At 35.4% G+C, this 18660-nt stretch overlaps 1 protein-coding gene across 3 annotated transcripts; it reads right to left on the reverse strand.

Annotated features, from left to right (window-relative positions):
* Positions 1-372: 372 nt before the first annotated feature.
* On the reverse strand, positions 373-13629 carry LOC118742443 (lipopolysaccharide-induced tumor necrosis factor-alpha factor homolog). Of its 3 annotated transcripts, none has more exons than XM_036474518.1 (4): positions 13239-13620; positions 12789-13201; positions 2643-2778; positions 373-831 (listed from the first exon to the last, which is right to left on the reverse strand). In XM_036474518.1, the coding sequence occupies exons 2-4, from the start codon at positions 13189-13191 to the stop codon at positions 720-722; spliced, it is 651 nt and encodes a 216-aa protein (XP_036330411.1). In that variant the 5' UTR covers positions 13192-13201; positions 13239-13620; the 3' UTR covers positions 373-719. The 3 variants fall into 3 exon arrangements, 2 of the variants coding, with proteins under 2 accessions (XP_036330411.1, XP_036330410.1); XR_004993378.1 differs by adding an exon at positions 2274-2581 and having other exon boundaries at positions 742-831; positions 12789-13629; XM_036474517.1 differs by having other exon boundaries at positions 12789-13619.
* Between the last annotated feature and the right edge of the window lie 5031 nt (positions 13630-18660).

Here is an 18660-nt window from a genome sequence, read left to right on the forward strand (position 1 = left end):
GTATATATAAATTTATATACAAGAGATTATACTTACTCGTATCAAAGGAGACCTTTTTAGTGACAAAGATTCCATATGGAATATGTATACAAGTACAGGGCCTGTTCGAGGCACGCAATAAAAGCGGCATTACTGCTATACTGATGAAAATTTGCAACACTGTTAGGACCAACATTTATATGTGATATCTTCGATGTAGGAGTTGAGGCTTAGGAAATCTGATGTAAAAATTTGCGTCCAACATTTAAGGACCACCCTAATGTACTTACAAAGAGAAATTTTATTTTTATATTTCAACAATATGTACATAATTTGTACGCCCATAAATACTTTTTCACACATACATAGATATGTATGCATTATCACATTAACTATTTTGAAAAATATACTTTATTGTGTAGAGGTACATAAGTATTTATTATGTAAGTTTATTTAAAGCTTTTATCAATCATTAAATAATCGTGCATTAACACTTGTAAACAGTTAGGCATATGCATGTGTGGCTTTGTGTGCATATACATATGTACATAGTGCTTCTGTTCCTGCGCATGCAATACCTTCGTGCTATCGCAATATATTTTACATAGTACTTAAATATGAAAAAATTTAAGATTCATTGATTAACTACTGGTTTTATAAAAAATGTAAGCGAAAACAAAAGAATAATGCTGGCGAGTGTTTGAAGGTCAACCGCTGCTTTCTGCCTGCTTCACAATCCATTAGAATCCGCCGCCATTGTAGGTGCCCAGGAATTTATTGCAATTACCGCAATAATGGTTCGTACTCATGCAACTCTCTGCACAGTAGGGCAAACAGACGCAGCACCATAAGCTGAAATCGATTGAACAAAAGTTAAGTTAAATTAGATGGAAATGTATAAATTTATTTATCTTTATTTTTCTTATCTCTGTAATGTGTGTGTATGCAATCGTGTGTAAAACGTTTTCAATTACGTAAATGAAATGTGAATCTTTGTTTGCTAGTTGTTTGTGTGTGTATGGTTGTAGGTATGCGTTTTGTCGTAATGCGCAAATTTATCAAACTCATAAGGAAGTAAGTAAGTAAGTAAGTCGCCTGCTAAGTGTTTTTTTTTAATAATTTTGTATAAATTTATATTCTTAAAATCATACATAGTATGCACGTACAGTATCAGTAGTACTGATTCAGTACAGTAGCTCCCCCATTTCAAAATGAATGGCACTAAAACAAAATTCTTACACTTCTGAAAAAAGAGTTTTAAATTTGGATGAAAATTTGTTGCATTTTTTTTGTAGTATTTTCTTCTTCACGCAAATATCACCTGTTGGCAAGAGTTATTCTTCGCTTGATCTTCAGACTGACATTTGTAGTCTTTTACAAAGTTTTAAACTTGGGTTTATATGGGTTTTGTTAGAAAATAAACAGTATTTTAATTGAAAATTTTTAAAATTAAATAATTAAATTTATTATTATTTTAATTTTGAAGCCGAACTTGAAAGAAGTAGATGACCATCGGTGTCAGCTTATGGAAGCTCTTACTATACAAAACACATATATCACCTTTTTGTTAGGCTTGAATTTATTGTGATTTTCTTCTTCCTACTACAAAACAAATCTCAATCATTGCGGCCAAAAATTTAAAAACTTACCAAGTTTAGTTTGGCCTAAAAAAAAATTATGTTCGTTTTTGGGTATATAACAACCATTGCATAAACACAGTTGCACCAACACGAAATTTGATCCATTAGTGGAACCCATTCAAACAAGGTTTAAAGTATTGTTTGTGCATAGCAATTATCTCTAAAATTTGCTGTATTAAGCTCGGAACACTTTGACGACAGCAAGCGACAAGCAGCATCTGTCAAATTTTAAATACACACGTTCTTACGGACACAATTATTTTGACGACAGCACGACATCTTGGCTGCAGGACTGCAATTGTCGACGTCGCCAAATTAAATCTATTTCTAATTTTGCCGGCGACAATGAGTAGATGTAGTGCTGCAAAATTAAATTGTCGCAAAATTAATCACATATTCTTGATTGTTCATGTTTTTCTTATTTACTTAAATAAAAATACACAATTTGTGAAATAAATATTCCAAAATGTCAAACTTTAAAATCAGTTGTTTGCTATGTCGCTGAGGTCTTCAAAATGTTTAAGAAGCTGGCTTCAAGGCGACATTTGTCGACAAAATGATGTCGCTGTCGTTACGTCGTGAAGTTGCAGTCGTCAAAGTGTTCCGAGCTTTAATGTCGATTGATCGAAAAATATATGTATATTTGTCGCTCACATTTTTGTTAAATGCCCAGCCGAGCTGTTTGTTGTTGTTGTTGCACAAATAGAAGGGCCTACAGTTTTATATCTTTGCCGAATTGTTTTTTAAAAGCTTCTTTTATGAGAGGCCAGTTCAATTAAAAAATGTTTCTTGTAGTTATGGGATGCTGCACAGACTAGGGATCGAATCTGTGTCCTACCGTGTGTTCGTATTAACCTCTAGCCACCAAGCTACCGCGCCTGAGTCAGATTTATCTGTAGCAGTGGGTTTTAAATTTGTTCATTCCATTTCCAATCAATAGAATTTAAACCTATTAAGAATGCCTTACGTATGTATGTACACATTAAATTAACAGCTTCTCATTAATTTTACTAAATTTCTTACCCCACTATGCAAAGTATTGCTGCCATTAAATGTGTCCTGGCGCTTGGTTCATAGTCGATGCGTGTTAGTTTCGTGACATGACATGCTGGACATGAAACAATGGTTGGCTCTGGTCCCAAGGGCAAAATGGCATGTTCTGAAAAATTAAGAGACAGAAAAAATAATTTGAAACATGTTCACATAGCTAGCTACTTAAAAAGTGCTTATGTTGATATGTGCATATAAAGATGCACATACCTATTAAGGTGGTCCAAGAATGCAATTGAAAAAGTAAAGTCGGAATTTTTATGCTTTCATCCCCTAGGATTGTTCTGCACCGAAAAAATATAACCTTTTTTTACTTTGAAATCAAAGCGCCCAAAGTTTACCATTTTTTCATCTCAACTATAATTTATAGGTCCGCCAAAAACTCACAAAAATCCCGAAAAATGCAATAGGGGGACCAATAAAAATCGTTAGTATTAAAAAATGGTTAAATAAACAATTGGTTATTATTATTGAAAGTCCCCTGAAGAGAACCAAGGTTTTGCGATCGAATAATATTGATTCTTAAGAATTCTATACCATTTCTACGAAAAATTGTTTTTCCCCTTATACATGGAAAACTTTGAGTGCTTTGAGCGACCTCTAAATATTTTTTGATTTCAAAATAAAAAATTAGAGGAATACTTTTTTTGATATAGAACCATTCTAGGGGGTGAGAGCATTACAATTCCGATTTTACTGTTTTTGGACCACCCAAACGTATGTATGTATTGCCCATTTGCTGCAAAAGTGTCATAATCCAAAAAATCAAAACTCGAAAAAAGTCTTTAAAGTTAACAGTTTACATACGCATCGATGCAGCTGTGCAATTTTTTTATTTATTTTTTTATGTATTTTACCGCATAACTTTGGACCAAGTCAACCGATTTCGATAACTTTTTGCAACGGAAAGGTAGTGTGTCAGAGGTGGTCCCGTACTAATTTGGTTTAGATCTGATCCTTGAATCATGAAATATATAGATATATATATATTTTTTTAACTCGGTTCTTTTTTTTGCTAAAAATTACTTGTATTTAACTTCACTTATATGTATGTACGTATGTATGTATGTATGTATCTTTCTATGTCCTGGAACTTTGCAGTCAATATTTAACAAACTTCCCGATGAGCTACAGACTTGAAACTTCAAACTTAGCTCAGAACTCGAGGACAATGCAATATAAAAGATGACTTAATCCGCTAGGTAGCGCAGGAGTCGAGATATTTGTAAAACCCGCATTTATAGTCTGATTTGGTTCATATTTATTAAAACACTGCACGGATACATTTGAGTTGCCCAACAAGACATTTGTTAGCAGCGCAATTATCTACTCTCTTTATCTCTCCATTCTCTTGTTGAGTGCGGGCAAACACAAACCGCTTGGAGTATGCGTAAGTAAAAATCCGATCAATAGCAAGAAAAGAAGTACTGGCTTTGCAAACACAATTACCTCGACTGAAGAATATCCGCAAGCAGTGTACTGTGCTTGCGAGCAGTGTTGCCAGAACTTTTTGGGCCGACCGGCTAGATTGGCAAAAAAAAGCGGCTAAAAACGGCTAAAATGTTTTAGTGAAATTTCACATAGACTCTGGCAAAAAACGGCTAAAATGTTTTAGTGAAAATCCACATGCTTTATTTAAATAAATCGCAAGAAACGAAAGACTAGTTAACACCATTAATTTATATCGAGTGTATATTCCTCATCATCAAATGAATCACTATTGTATATATCACCTGAATTCAGTAAAATTATGGCAGCATTTTTCTTCACGTTTTAAACCGTATCTTATATATAAAATAGCGTTTAACGTTTTAACGCAAATTGGATTTCTTTGCTTAGTTTTTATTATATTCATTGAACTAAATATTCGCTCTACTTCTGCATTACTTATAGGCAAAACAAGAAAACTAAGAACTAGGTTGCAAAGGTCAGCAAAAGGGTTTTCTCCTAGGGAATTTCGAAATTGATAAACTTCGGCCCAAAATTTTACAGTTGAGTCTAAATTACTCCAGGTATGTAACGTTAACCGTTGCCATTGCATCTCTATGGATGTTATTTCGTCGGCATTATATTTGTGTTTTTGTTGCTGTAGTTGAACAAATACTTTTGGTTTAATTACTCTTAATGCGTTTCCAACCGAAAAAAGTCAATTTTTTTTAGTGTGGCAATATTTGTAGGGAGGCGTTGGCGTAATTCCTTTATTAAAGTGATAATAAAATAGCGACCATTTTCTCGAATTATTTTCTCGGCTTCGTGGTGAAAAGCGTTTGTGCTTACTTTTGTTTTTAAATACTCTTCAAAACTGTGATAAAACTGAGGAAATGGAGCAAGGTATGGTTCCAACGGGGAGCATATAGGATCAAAGTGTCCGCGCTAATAACCACTAGGGAGCATAGATGCGAAAGTAAAACATTGAGTTCATTAAAAATCTTCATTGGGTCTGCATTATTGCATTCGAACAACTTGTTTACTTTTTGCACCTGAAAATTAGGCAAATAGTAAAATCGGCTAAAAACGGCTAACTTCTTTTTACAAACCGGCTAACAAATCGGCTGCCGGCTAGATCGAATTTTCCCCGGCTAGTTGCTATCAAAACCGGCTAAATCTAGCCGGAAAACGGCTAAAATGGCAACGCTGCTTGCGAGTATTTGAGTATTTTCATAGAGCTGTTGATTGTTGGTGTTTGGGTTATGCTATTTATGTGCTTATGCACACATGTAGATACATTTGTATTTACATCAAAGATATTGTTGATGCTTGCCCTTACTACTACGTTATTTGATTAAAAATATACAATATATATGCACATACATATGTACATACATATGTATGTATTTATTTCAGCGAACGCCTTTGCTGCAATAAGGTAATGAATAAAGTTTTGAAAACTAGTCAATGTTAAAGAAATGTGTATAGTTTATTTGTTAAACGAAAATGGGTATAATATTCCAGATTAAATATTTAAGGAAAGAAAATATAAAATTAACAAAAGAATGATTTTCAAAAAAAATAATTATGTATGTATACGCCAACCATTTATTGAAAAGTTTTGCAATGCAAGATTTAAACGGTTTGCAATATTAAATATTCTACAAACTTTCATAAAAATTTCTAGCTGTTTCATTAGATTTGGTTGGATATGCAGCTTACCAGCCCATTCAATTTTAATAGAATAAAGTGCAAGTTTGAAGTAGCACGAACATACAGTTGATATTTTGGAATTTATTGACGGTGTCAGTCATTTCTTCCATACGAAGTATGTTAACACGATTCTTTTTATATGGAGAAAATGACCAACAGCTTCAACAAAAAAAAAATTACCAATATCAACGGTAAGTCTTGCTTTGCAAACTTGCACTTCATTGTACTAAAATTGAATGGGCTACAAAACTGCATACTTAAAACCATTCTAAGTAAACCAATAAAAGAGCTCGATATTTTTACGAAAAATTGTTAATTTTTTCTTAATATAGCTCAAAGTCTCAAGTTTGGATTTATATGATTTTTCTTAAAGAATAAACTATATTTTTATAAAAAGTAATTGAAATAAAATAATTTAAAAAAATTTCTAGGCAAAACTTGTCAATATGTGAGTTGTTTATAATCGTGAAACATACATATACAGAATGTAAATTCAAATTTTTTTAATATACATACTTTTAACCAATGCTTGAATGTAGGAACATTATCCTGTTTATTGTGCTGTCATTACAACTAATACTGCAACGTTTCTCAGTGATAATATTTCGGGCGACGGAAAATGCTCTTTCAAAAGGAGCTGAGGATGCCGGAGTTGCTAAAATTCGACAGCTCAGTTTATATAAAATTGGGAAATCATTTTTATGACCGTCCCACCAGTGCACAATATCGAAATCGTCATAAAATTCAACATCAGTGCTTTCGTACTTATGAATTTCTCTATAGATTTTATTTTCAATACTAAGCGTTTGTCTTGGTTGAACAAAATCTCTGAACAATAAACTATTTTCGGTAGAACATGACGGCGTGGAATCTGACTCAGTATGTAATGCATCTACAGTAAATTCTGCCATGAGCCGCTTACATTAATTTTTAGTACAAGTTTTGTCGATTTCGGAAAATAGTACATTTTCGCTGTTACTATTCATTGAGTATCTTATAACGCACTTGTGCTTCAATAAGTTTGAGGTTGATTTTTTGCAGTGCTTTAATACATTGAAACACGTTTTACTTTACTTTTCCCAGTACCCTTAGAAATTTTAAACTCGCCGCTAATAATTTTTTCTCTTATGACACTATTACTCAAACTACTACTAAAACTAACGTTTGTAGCAGGTGGATCGTTGGTAAATGACTGCAAACATTAATGCATTAAAATGATAGAAGCGAAATATGTATTTAATATTAATATTTACGTTGTCAAGCTCCATTATGCAAATTTATTAATTGTGCGCATGCGTTGCCAGTCAAGTCGCAAACGACCAAATACGACGAGGAATTTCGAATACACAAGCACCACAAGCACTTTCGATTACTGCAAGCAAGCGTGTAATATTTTCTGTACTCGTTGGCGTAGCGTCGTGTGCCTGTATTGCGCGATCGTGGCAAGTAGTGTACATAATTTGGCTCAACAGAAGAAGTATCACTAGCATTTGCACTTGCGATGAAGAGTAATGGCTTTGCGCGGAGAGATATAAGCATTCTACTTGGGAGTACAGCTCAAAGCAAAGAGTGCTTTCAAGCGTAGAAGAGACAAATGTAATTCTGCAACCCTTTAATATTTATAACATATATTACTTATATGAAAAGAAAAAAATCCGAAAAAAATTTGCCGATAGGTGGCGCAGGAGTCGAGATATTTGTAAAACCCCTATTTATAGTCTGATGTGGTTCATATTTAGAACATATATTATTTGTATGAAAAGAAATAAATCAACAAAAAAGTTTGCCGATAGGTGGCGCAGGAGTCGAGATATTTGGAAAACCGTGTTTATGATCCGATTAAGTTCGAGATATTTCTAAAACCCCTATTTATAGTCTGATGTGGTTCATGTTTAGAACATATATTACTTGTATGAAAAGAAATAAATCCACAAAAAATGTTGATGATAGGTGGCGCAGGAGTCGAGATATTTGTAAAAACCGTGTTTATGATCCGATTAAGTTCACATTTAGAATGCATATTGCTTACATGAAAAGAAATAACTACACAAAAAATTTTGGAAGTTATGTGGTGCGTGAGTCTATATAAATAAAAACAAGTAAGAAAGTCTAAGTTCGGGCGGGGCCGAACATTAAATACCCGGCGCAAGTATTACATATATGCCTTTTCACCTTTCTGAAAGCTGCCGCTACATAGTAAGCCGGGGTGTATCAATTTTGAATAAATTAGCGTCCTTAAATTTCGAAATATTGACGTTTCAAGCATTTCTAAAATTTACCGTTATATGAAAAGCCGTAATTTTAGTCCGATTTCAATAATTTTGAACGTTTTGCTTTTATATGGCAAGCACAATAACCATATCGAGTTTGGTACAAATTGGTAGAACGGTTACCGAGATACATATATGTGATCATAAGTGGGCGGTCCTGGTAAAGAATTATTGCAAGCATCAATTTTGAATAAATTAGCTTTAATATTTACTGATTTATCGAAGATTTCATATTTCTCCAAATTACCGTTATATAGGATGTGGGCGTGGTTATTGTCCGATTTTTAAAATTTTCGGCCATTTGGTATCCTGTACCAAGGCCAATAACTGTGCCAAGTTTGGAAGAAATCGGTGCAGCGGTTGCCAAGATATACACATGTAACACTAAGTGGGCGTGGCTACGCCCATTTTTCAAAAATTTATAATATTCTTATTTTTCGTCTTAAAGTTATTGCAAGTATAAATTTTTAGTGCATAATCTTCTGTAGTTACTAAAATATCGCAGTTTTCGTATTTCTGAAAATTACCGTTATATGGAAGGTAGGCGTGGTTATTGTCCGATTTTGCCCATTTTCAATACCATCCGTCCTACGCCCGAAAGAAGTACACGTACCAAGTTTCGTTAAGATATCTTAATTTTTACTCGAGTTATCGTGTGCACAGACGGACGGACAGACGGACGGACGGACGGACAGACAGTCACCGCTTAATCGATTTCTCTTTTCATCCTGATCATTTATGTATACATTTGTCTATATCTATCTCGATTCGTTTTGCCTGTTACAAACAACCGTTATGTGAACAAAGTTATAATACCCTTGTGCACAAGTGCGCTCGGGTATAAAAATCGGCATCTGTGCTCCGATTTGGTCTATATTCAGAATATGTGCATTACCTATTTTAATTGAAATATATTGAAAATTTTGTTTGTTAAGGTCAAATCTAGCATGTTAGGTAAAAAATGTATTTTATATTATAGTTAAAAAACTAAAAACACGCTTTTATTACAACAAGAACTAAAAAGTATAAAATAATGGATATATATAGCGATTCCGCTTAAGAAGAATAGGAAGTTCCCTAACTTGATTTAATTTAACTTTTTAAATCAGCTAAAAATATTATTAAAGTGATTGACCCGTAGTCATTAGTTGCGTTTTTTTACTCATTTCCAGTAAAATCCAGTAAAAGTTATTACGAATTTTCATGTTTTGGCGTTTTCGTACGCAAAAACTTGCAAAGTAGGGGAAATTGAGAGAGCGAAAAATGACAGTTGAAGTTGCAAGTTTTTACTGGATTTTACTGGATAAATTTTTACTTTTAAGAATTTGCCAGTACGAAAAACAGCTGATCGCATGTTGCTGGATGAAATTTAAACTAATAAGGAAACTGTTTGTGGCTTTTTATTGTGGAAATTCACAAAATGAACATATTTAAATATAAAATATATTGTTTTATTAGGAATATGCTGCGAATAAACAACCAATTAATCAGCTGTTCATGAAACTTGCAAATTATTACTGGAAAAGCGTTCACGTACTTTTTTGTAAATTTTTTCTATGAGAGCGAATTCTTAGAAATTAAATTACTGGAGAGTTGCTGGCAAGTTACTGGATAATTTGTAAAAAAACACAACTATTGACAAAATAAACTCCACTGTAAAGTTTGTTGCAGTTTTTTTTTTACAGATATCCCATTGAAAATTAAGTCAAAAAAACTGCAATAATGGCATAAATTTGACTTTAAGTTTGAATAACCGTTAAACCTGTTGGCTTATCAAAAAATGTTATGTGACGTTTTTTGTAGAGCGTCTATTTTCCTACAAAAATTTGTACCGATTTTTTTTAGTTCGATAAATCATAGCCGAGACAACAAGTTCCAATGTTGTAGAAAATTTTTTTCATGTCATTTGTATGGAAAACAGAATTCCGCGATGCGCGACCTTTTAAACTCAATATTAAGGGTTGCGATTTTAACAGGCATCTTTTCAAAACCCCCCGGCGGTATTAAAGTGGAGCCTGTTATAAAAGTAAGTAGATTTTTTTGAATCAGTCTAATGCACAACCATAAGTATATGCATATGCATGCCAGTAAATAATTACATATATTTAAGTATACCATTAACAGTTGTAAGCCATGAAGTAATTTAATACAAACCAATATTTTTTTTAAGCTTTAAGCAGATGCACATAGCGTTCATTTACTTCAGCGTAAGCTTAGCGTATAATACAATACATTCGTACACAAAGGAAATAGTGCGGTGCGTATAACCTACAATTTCAAGTGTTGGTAGTAGGTATGTATGTGTGGAATTTCCCTACCATTGTAAAGCAGAATGGAATCGGTCTACTAGAGAATTTATAACCATGTCTAGTGCGCGTTAATTCTCTTTTGCATGCTAGCAATAGGCGAATTTAACAAGGCGATGTCCTACGAAGGGTAAATTGCCCCCGTTGTATCCCCTATTCAATAGTTCCGGACCAGCTCTAAAATCGACTGACGAAAAAAGTATGTGAGTGTGCAGAAATAAATGCTTACTGATAGATTCAAGAAGATCCCAAGATATTACAATGAAATTTTTGTTTTGTATTGCCAAGCTATGAAAAAGCATCTGTGAAGTGCAGAGTGAAAACGCAATTTGAACGAAAAAATCCGCAAGTAAGTATCTAGTTAAAGTAAACAAGATCGCCGCTGCATATCTTTTTGGAAAATGGAAAAAGCAACAAAGTCTAACCGGTAGGAGTTATAGCTCCTATTTCGGAGACAACCACATCTCCTCATCGAACTTCTTTTTTCTAGACTTTCAGCAGGGTTCGAACCCGCATCATCGATGTGTAAAGCCAGCAAACCTAACCACTGAGCTATGCACACCCCGTTAGCTGTTTTTGCGAATGCCTACTATCGTGTTGTATTCGTCCCTACCTACAAGTCTGAACTTTGTTATCTTTATGATGCGTTTTCACTGTCGCACCGTGTAATCCGTAAAAAATCAGCGTTGTAATTTTTCGCTAATGCATACGGTTGCTTGAAGTAGCCTTTTCACTACGTTGTAACTTTAATAATGCTCAAACATTTGCGTAGTCACGTTCTAATCTGTCGGTTGCAGGCCCTGTTTGAATGTTTAGGGTCGCTATCTTTCTACTCTATCTATTTGTTAACTTCATCCCCATAGAATGGTTCGGAAGCCTGTAGTACTTCCTTTTCAAAAAATTTTGGCATAAGTTGATCTTTCAGGTTTGGACTCAAGATTGCAGAGTCCTCAAACAAGACTAACGCCTTACGGGAGACAAACTGACTCATACAGATAAAAAATATATAATTACCTCGAATTATGCCATGGGAATCTTCTAAAACTAATGGTGACTTGGTCTCTTCCAAAAAATGTTGTCGTTCCATGGTGCAAAATCTGTTGGATGTTACACTCAACCCTATGAAAAGGAATTTTTTTGCCTTCTTGTCCTTGTCTAGCTCATGCATTTCGTACTATTGTCGTTTTAAACAACCATATGATTTTCAGGGCAACCATCTCCCCTGATAAATCTTCACAGCGCAGAGAACGTGCATTCCAAGAGTGTGACATTTTAACAAACGAACACGAAATGTTCGCACCCTTTGCCTTTTTTGTATTGATTTTTTTAAATGCAGTTTAAATATATGAACTATCGGTAAGGGTAAGATGCCCAAACTAGTGGCATATGCAGACGACATGCCGTAGAAGTAACAGGGAAGTACCTAGACATTTCAGTAATGTAATGAACAACGCCTTGAAAGTCATTGACCAATAGGCATCTCGTGCGGGGTTACGGGTTAAAGCAGACAAAACAGGCCTTATACTCTTCACATGTACGTGCAGCTTGGTAGCATTGAGCTGTCAATTAAATACCACAAACATTATTTGGGTGTGGTCTAGGACAGTAAACTGCTGTGGAAACGCAATGTTGAGGAAAGGTGAAGAAACCAAGTAACGCCCTTTACGCACGAAAAAGAATGCTGGGAGTCACTTTGGGTCTGTTACCTGCCCTAATGCGTTGGTGCTACACAGCAATACTCAAACCAGTACTGCTCTATGGCGCTTTGTCAAGGTGGAATGGCGTAAAAAAATTCTCATACCTCGGGCCAAGGAAGAAGGTTCAGTGCCTCGCGGAACTAAGCATCTCGGGAGCACTGAGGTCCACTCCAACGGCTGCTCATGAAAAAATTCTCTGTAACACCGTGCTGGTAAATCCGCAGGTATATATTTACGTTCATTATATGTACATTGTACATACATACAAATTTACAATGCAAAAGTAAGCTTGAGTATTTAATAAAAATTACCGATCACTAATCTGAAATATTGTCGGGATGTTCAAGCCAATTCAAAACGAGTTTACAACCAATAAAGAGTATGTATGTATGTATGTTATAAAGGACATACCCGCGATCAAGTTTGACGACGACATTGGGACTGAATTCGGGCCGATATTGAATCTTTATACTAATCAGGTATTAACTAGGTTTATATTTTTGAAGTTCTTTATTCAATAAATAGCTTCCACCATAATTTGGCACAGAAATATCCAATATCCACTGAATACCAATCGACACAACTGTTATGCATTTTTAGTACTTCCCTACCAAAAAAAAAAAAAATAAATAAGAAAGACAATCGCTGTTCTCATTCCACTCAACTGCCCGCACTCAAAAATGAATGGAATTACTTTGTACTTACGTTGAATTATCACAACTGGCTGTTGAACCATTGGCTGCGTGGTGGCTGACGCATTCGACGTGTAAGTGTGATGTGGTGGCGGTATACCACCACCCATGCTGGTTGCTCCATAGTGCGGGTTGCCGCCAAAGGTGTGTTGAGCGCCAATTCCGCCGCCGGCTGCTGTTGCTGCTGCGCCTGTTGCTTTTGTGCTGCTATATTGCTGTTGTTGCTGCTGCTGCTGCATCTGCGCGGCGCCACTGGGCGTAGGTAAAACTTGCACTGGGGGATATGGTGCTGCATGAGTAGCTTGATCATAGGATGGCGGTGCGGCTGGTGACTGTTCGGTATAGCCGCTATGTGTGGCCTCTTGCATCTCGACTGGCATGCGCGGATAGTTGCCGGGGTGGCCCGATTTCTCCATCACTAAGATGTTACAATTAGGAAACTTCCTCTATATTAGTGATCGACTTAATTAGTCGCAGTGTCTGAACTCAATCACTCGCTAATTTGAAACGAGTGCTTATTTTTAAATTGTGACACGTATACCGCCGAATAATCGTTTTTCTTTTCGTTGCTTGTCGATTTGTTTATTGCGCTTCACATCAACGTCACGACTTCGTTGTGAAATGCAATGTTATCGTTATATGTATGTAATAGATTTTATTACTCGTTTCGAAGTTTTGAAAATCGCGTGCGTTCCTCTACGTTGCCAACACTTGACTGCTTGCTGGTTTGCTTTGGGGCTATTGGCTTTTGCCGCTGTTGCTTCGGTGGTTGTGCTAATCATTCTGATTAAACGACTACTCTCGTCGATTCTCCATATATCGCAGACGATCTTCAAAAGTGACACAACTCAAATTTTGACATTTTTGAATTTATGCACTAAAAATGTACACAGAGCTCCTATTTACCTTTAAGCAAAAGCTGGAGAAAATTTTTGTTATAATTTTTGAAAAAACCTAAGGTAGCCTCCCTTGCCCATATGATTAACATGTGCTACGAAATAGTATTTTCCGAAGAGCGTATAATTTTGAGTTGTGTCACGTTTGAAAATCGTATGCGATATGTTTATATGCATATGTACATACATATATGTTTGTAGGAATCACTGAAATGGTGTTGCCAACTACACAGTTTATTCAAAGCGAATTTTTTTATACATGACTACTAGCTTTTGTCGCCTCATTCGAGCTTATTTGCTGATAAGTTATCTATGTATGTATGGGCTATGTAGTTAGTAACATGTTTATATTTGACTATTTTATTGGTAAGCAATATGAGTCACTATCTCCAACAGTTTTCCCTTTTCTAAGTGAAATTATAATGAGTTAGAGGTTGTCTGGACTTGTTCTACATCGGACCATCCAACTTTTTTTCCGTATCCGATTTTATGAACAGTGAGTGGAAATTCTGAAAATATAATTTAACAAGTGAAGAGGTCTAAGCTCGGCGAAATTTTCTGTAAACTACAATGATAAGCAAGACTTTTTTCCCCGATTTGAAACAGTTTTAATAATATGCTATTTCAGACTTATTGAAATAATTGGACTAAGTCTGGTGAAAATCAGTAAAGCGTTTACCGATATGCACTTATGTAGTCAAAAGTGAGTGGTGCCGGTCCCATTTTTTTCAAAAAATCTATAATCTTATTTCTTGTTAAGAGAATGTTGTGAGAGTAAACTTGGAGTAAATTGGCGTCATTAGTTATTAGAATATCGGAGTTTCCGCATTCTGAAATTTACCGTTAGATGGGAAGTGGGCGTAAGTTTAGTCAAATTTCCCCAATTTTCCAGCGCTCCCGCAAAGAGCATGTCAGCCGTCCTCTGTGCCCGTGCAACCTTGCCACTGGACTGAGTGTTGTTCAACGCAGGCCACCATACGGTGACCTCTTTGAAAAAGATGGGCCTTACCACAGCCGTGTACATCCAGTGTACTATATGTGATTTTAATCTCCATTTTTCAATGTTCCGCTTCCAGTCTAGTTTCATGACTAGAATAAACCCAAGATATTTACCCTCGGTTAAGAGAGCAAGTGCCACCCCGTTTAAGGAGGCAGGCCCTCCGCATACGGCTCGTCTCGTCATCGGCGCGACATGTATTTTTAACGCAGCGACGGTGATGATACGCTTACAGGTCCGTACACAATGCGACTATCTGTCGTCAAAGTACGTTTCCGAGCAGCGATGAAGTGGAATTTCATTTATTAAATTATCTCCTATGTACATCGAAGGAGAAATAAAAGAAAAAAAGCATTGGGTGCATCCATATATTAAGAATAATTCAAATATAATTTACAAAAATAATTGAAACAGAATTTATTAATAAATTAGAGCTCGGAAATTTGAAGGCTTGCTTTAAATTAAAGTTTAGTCTTTTGACTGCATGTCTTTGGTAAACCTTTTCGATTCGGGTAACGCGTTTGGACGCAATAACCCAAAATCATTGTACAAATAACCGAACGGTCCCCATTTATGTACAGATCGGTTAGATCTCTATTTGAAAATTCCTGTAAATTATTATTATATAGGCTCGCGCGATTTTCGATTAACGCATTTTTGTATCAAAACTTTTAAACGCATCGAAAAACATAAACAAACTGCGAGCGTGCTATCGTACATGACGACAAGCAAGCGACAATGCTGTACCTTTACCTTTATATAAGTAAAGTGTTTAGATTTACTTTGGTCTTCGTTTTGGTCTTTATTTGTACGCATCTTTGTTTTTGTTTTTATTTTTACCTTTGCCTTTATCCCTTTCATTATCTATGTACGTACTCAGCTTTACTTACGTTCTTGTGTTGGTCTTTTTCTAAGCGTTATTCTTTAATCTTATATTAGCAAAAAGCACTTGTTTCAGTGCAACCATTTCCGTTGCACCATTGCCGTTGCATCATTTCCGTTGCGCCATTTCCATGTGCAATTTCCGTTGAATTTGCCAATTTACAAACAAATTAAAAGTTTGCAATTTTACGTGTACAAATATAAGTTCTGAGAATAAAAACAATTAGAAAAGGTAATAGGTGGCACGCTGAGTAATCGTTTCTAAGTAAGTCAAGTCAAGTCTAAGTCTTGCATAACCCAGCTTTAAGACGTTTTTTACGTTAAAATATATAAGTTATAATTGAATGAATAAAAAAAATTTAATGGAAAAGTCCACCGGCAGTGGGACTCGATCCCATGACCTTGCTGATCGTTAATCTGAATTACTGCCATCTCTCAAGCCACAATTTTGATCAGGTCAGCTGCGCCGTTAATCGGGATCAACGTTGCCGTCTGTCTATGCTTTAACGGCAGTCTCAAGAAGAGCTAGATTCGCCATGTTTGGGCCGTAGGGAGAGGGATGTTAGGCGATCTTATGCAAGTGGGCATACAAAAAGGTGGTTAGTGTCGTCGGGCCATCTGGCTTCTTATTGAAATTGGACTGTACAGTTAACCTGCCACCATATCCAGAATAGAGTTGTGCCAAGTATCACCAGCCTCACGAAGTAACAGAGCTCTTCGTCTGCAATAGGTGGCGTTGGTCTCTGATGATGGAATTCGAGTTTGACGAAGGGTTTGACTTATTCTCGATGAATTGCCTATCTATAATAGAGTATATCTGCATATAATAGACAAGAGTCTGTTGTGTTAACAATGTAGTCTTGTTAAGGTCGGTGAACCCCATTAAGTGTGCATTTGTTTGCTACTTTTTTCTGTTTTACTTGTAATCCAAAATAATTAGAACTTATTTTGCAGTATTGCTTTCTAAATTAAAGCTACAACTATTTTAAGCAGCCGTATTGTAATTTTAGTCATACTTTCCAACTAACAGCGAGTGTTTACTATAGGTTTATCCTGTTTTTTCTAATGTTGAAAATGGGGAACTATGATTATTATTTTTTGAATTCGTTATTTTTAGAATAACTCAACCGGTTTTAGAAACTAGGCGAATAATCGAATAAACCTAATGTAATGTAGCATGTTCATAGATACTAGACAAAAATGATTTCGTCCCGAATGAAACTTGTCCGATTATCGTTTTCTGGCTAAAATTGTTATTTCAGAATTATTTTGTGTGCGACTTTTGAGCATTTTTAATACATTCATATAAGCATGTAGTTAAAAATATAATTTTTTTTCTTTAGAGACTGATATTCTGCTAAAATATTGTACAAGTTCTAGTTAACCAAGTATTTAACGTTCATCCATTTACCGAAAGTGATCGCCACTTTTTAACGATCATACACACCCAAAAAAGCATTGCAGGTTGGACAGTAATGTTCCACATTTCGTGCGCACTGCGTACAATATAACATGCCAGCGCAAGGTATGCAGCTGTGGACAAAGAAATATTAGTATGAATACATAAATATTATTGAACTGTTAATAAATAATCCCACATACAGCATTCCAGCGAGAAGTAATGCGATGATGTGTGTCTTCGATGATGCTCGATATTCCAGACGCGAGTTGACCTGCTTTGAACAATTGGGGCAGGTTAAACTGCAAGGAATGGGGCCAATTGGTGTTGACATGTTTTTCCAGTTAATGGATCAATAGTTAAGAGATCTGTAATTCGTAAAGAAATTTGAAGGTAATATACTATTAATGTATGTATATTAGGGTGCTTTTTTGCGGCATTTGTTTTTCACTGCTACCTCGAAATTTTGTGGAAAAGACCTAAAAAAAACTCCCTGAAAATCTAAACCCTTATTATTAACATTAAATACACGCCCAAGGCGTGCAAAGATTTGCCATACAAAATTGCGTAAACGTTGATTGTTTTTCTTTATAATTCTATAGCACAGAGGCATTTTATGGTATAATCATGGTCAATGATGGGTTTTCTACTTGAATGTGGTTGTTGTAATTTAGCATTTTTCTACTAACAACAATCTTTACACTGTGGATGTAGAAACAGCGGAGCAACCTCGAATTTCGTTTTGTTTTTATATTTTCCCGTACTGGCGCGTCCGTTACCAAAAACCTTATTCATTGTTATAACTAGTAGGCAGAATATTTGAAATCCATATAGGTTTCAGTTTTAAAGCAAGATTATTAACTTCTTTTAAAAAATAAAACCATTAGCCCCCGACAAATCGAATTTAAAATTTTATTTGTGTTCGAAATTAGTCGCGTCCGTAACCGTGGGAAAAATTCAATCAAAAAATACACCAACAACTTCTTCCAGCAAGGCATACGCTGGGTTTCCCTTTCCTTGCACTTTTAGATTTAGCTCATTTCGATATTATATCTGAAGAGGAGTTGAGTTTTTGTAGCCACTCAAATTCGAGGTGGACAATGCATTTTTCATAGAGGAACACCTTTATTTCACTGAAGCACAAAGCAAGCCGTCTCAATGCATTTCCTCTAGAAAGCCGACGCACTTTATTGTGCAGATGTAGTTCAGAGCGAGCCGCAGATAGCCGACACCTGGTCTAAGTCTAAGCTATGCAAAAATGTTCCAAATATTGTAGGTATTAAATGTTTTCATTGGTTTTCATATATCGACTGACATCTTTTACGTCCGTAATGAGAAATAGAAGACATTCTTTGACCTTCAATTCCACATTCAAAGAAAATAACTTTTTCTCCAAACATCGCTAAATTTGGAATATTTTTACATGCGCTAAAAAATCAATTTTTTTGTCGCGTCCGTACCGTTTTTTATTTGCTTGTATCTGTGTTCTTAACTGTTTATACTTCCAAAAAATTTTGTTGAATGTAGCAACTTCCCAGTGTTTTGTAAAAGTTGTAATATACATACGATCTTTTGCTTCTCTTCCTATTTTAAGCTTAGTTAAACCCGTGCGAATGTCGGTTTCGTAACCCAGCATATGCTCATATGTATGTACATTAGGGTGCCCATCGAAAAAGTTTTTTTTTTTTTTGAAACTGCACGACCCTACCTC

The sequence above is a fragment of the Rhagoletis pomonella genome, unplaced genomic scaffold (genome assembly GCF_013731165.1).
Source record: "Rhagoletis pomonella isolate Grant_MI unplaced genomic scaffold, Rhpom_1.0 Rhpom_scaffold_00007, whole genome shotgun sequence".
NCBI classification, from domain to species: domain Eukaryota; kingdom Metazoa; phylum Arthropoda; class Insecta; order Diptera; family Tephritidae; genus Rhagoletis; species Rhagoletis pomonella.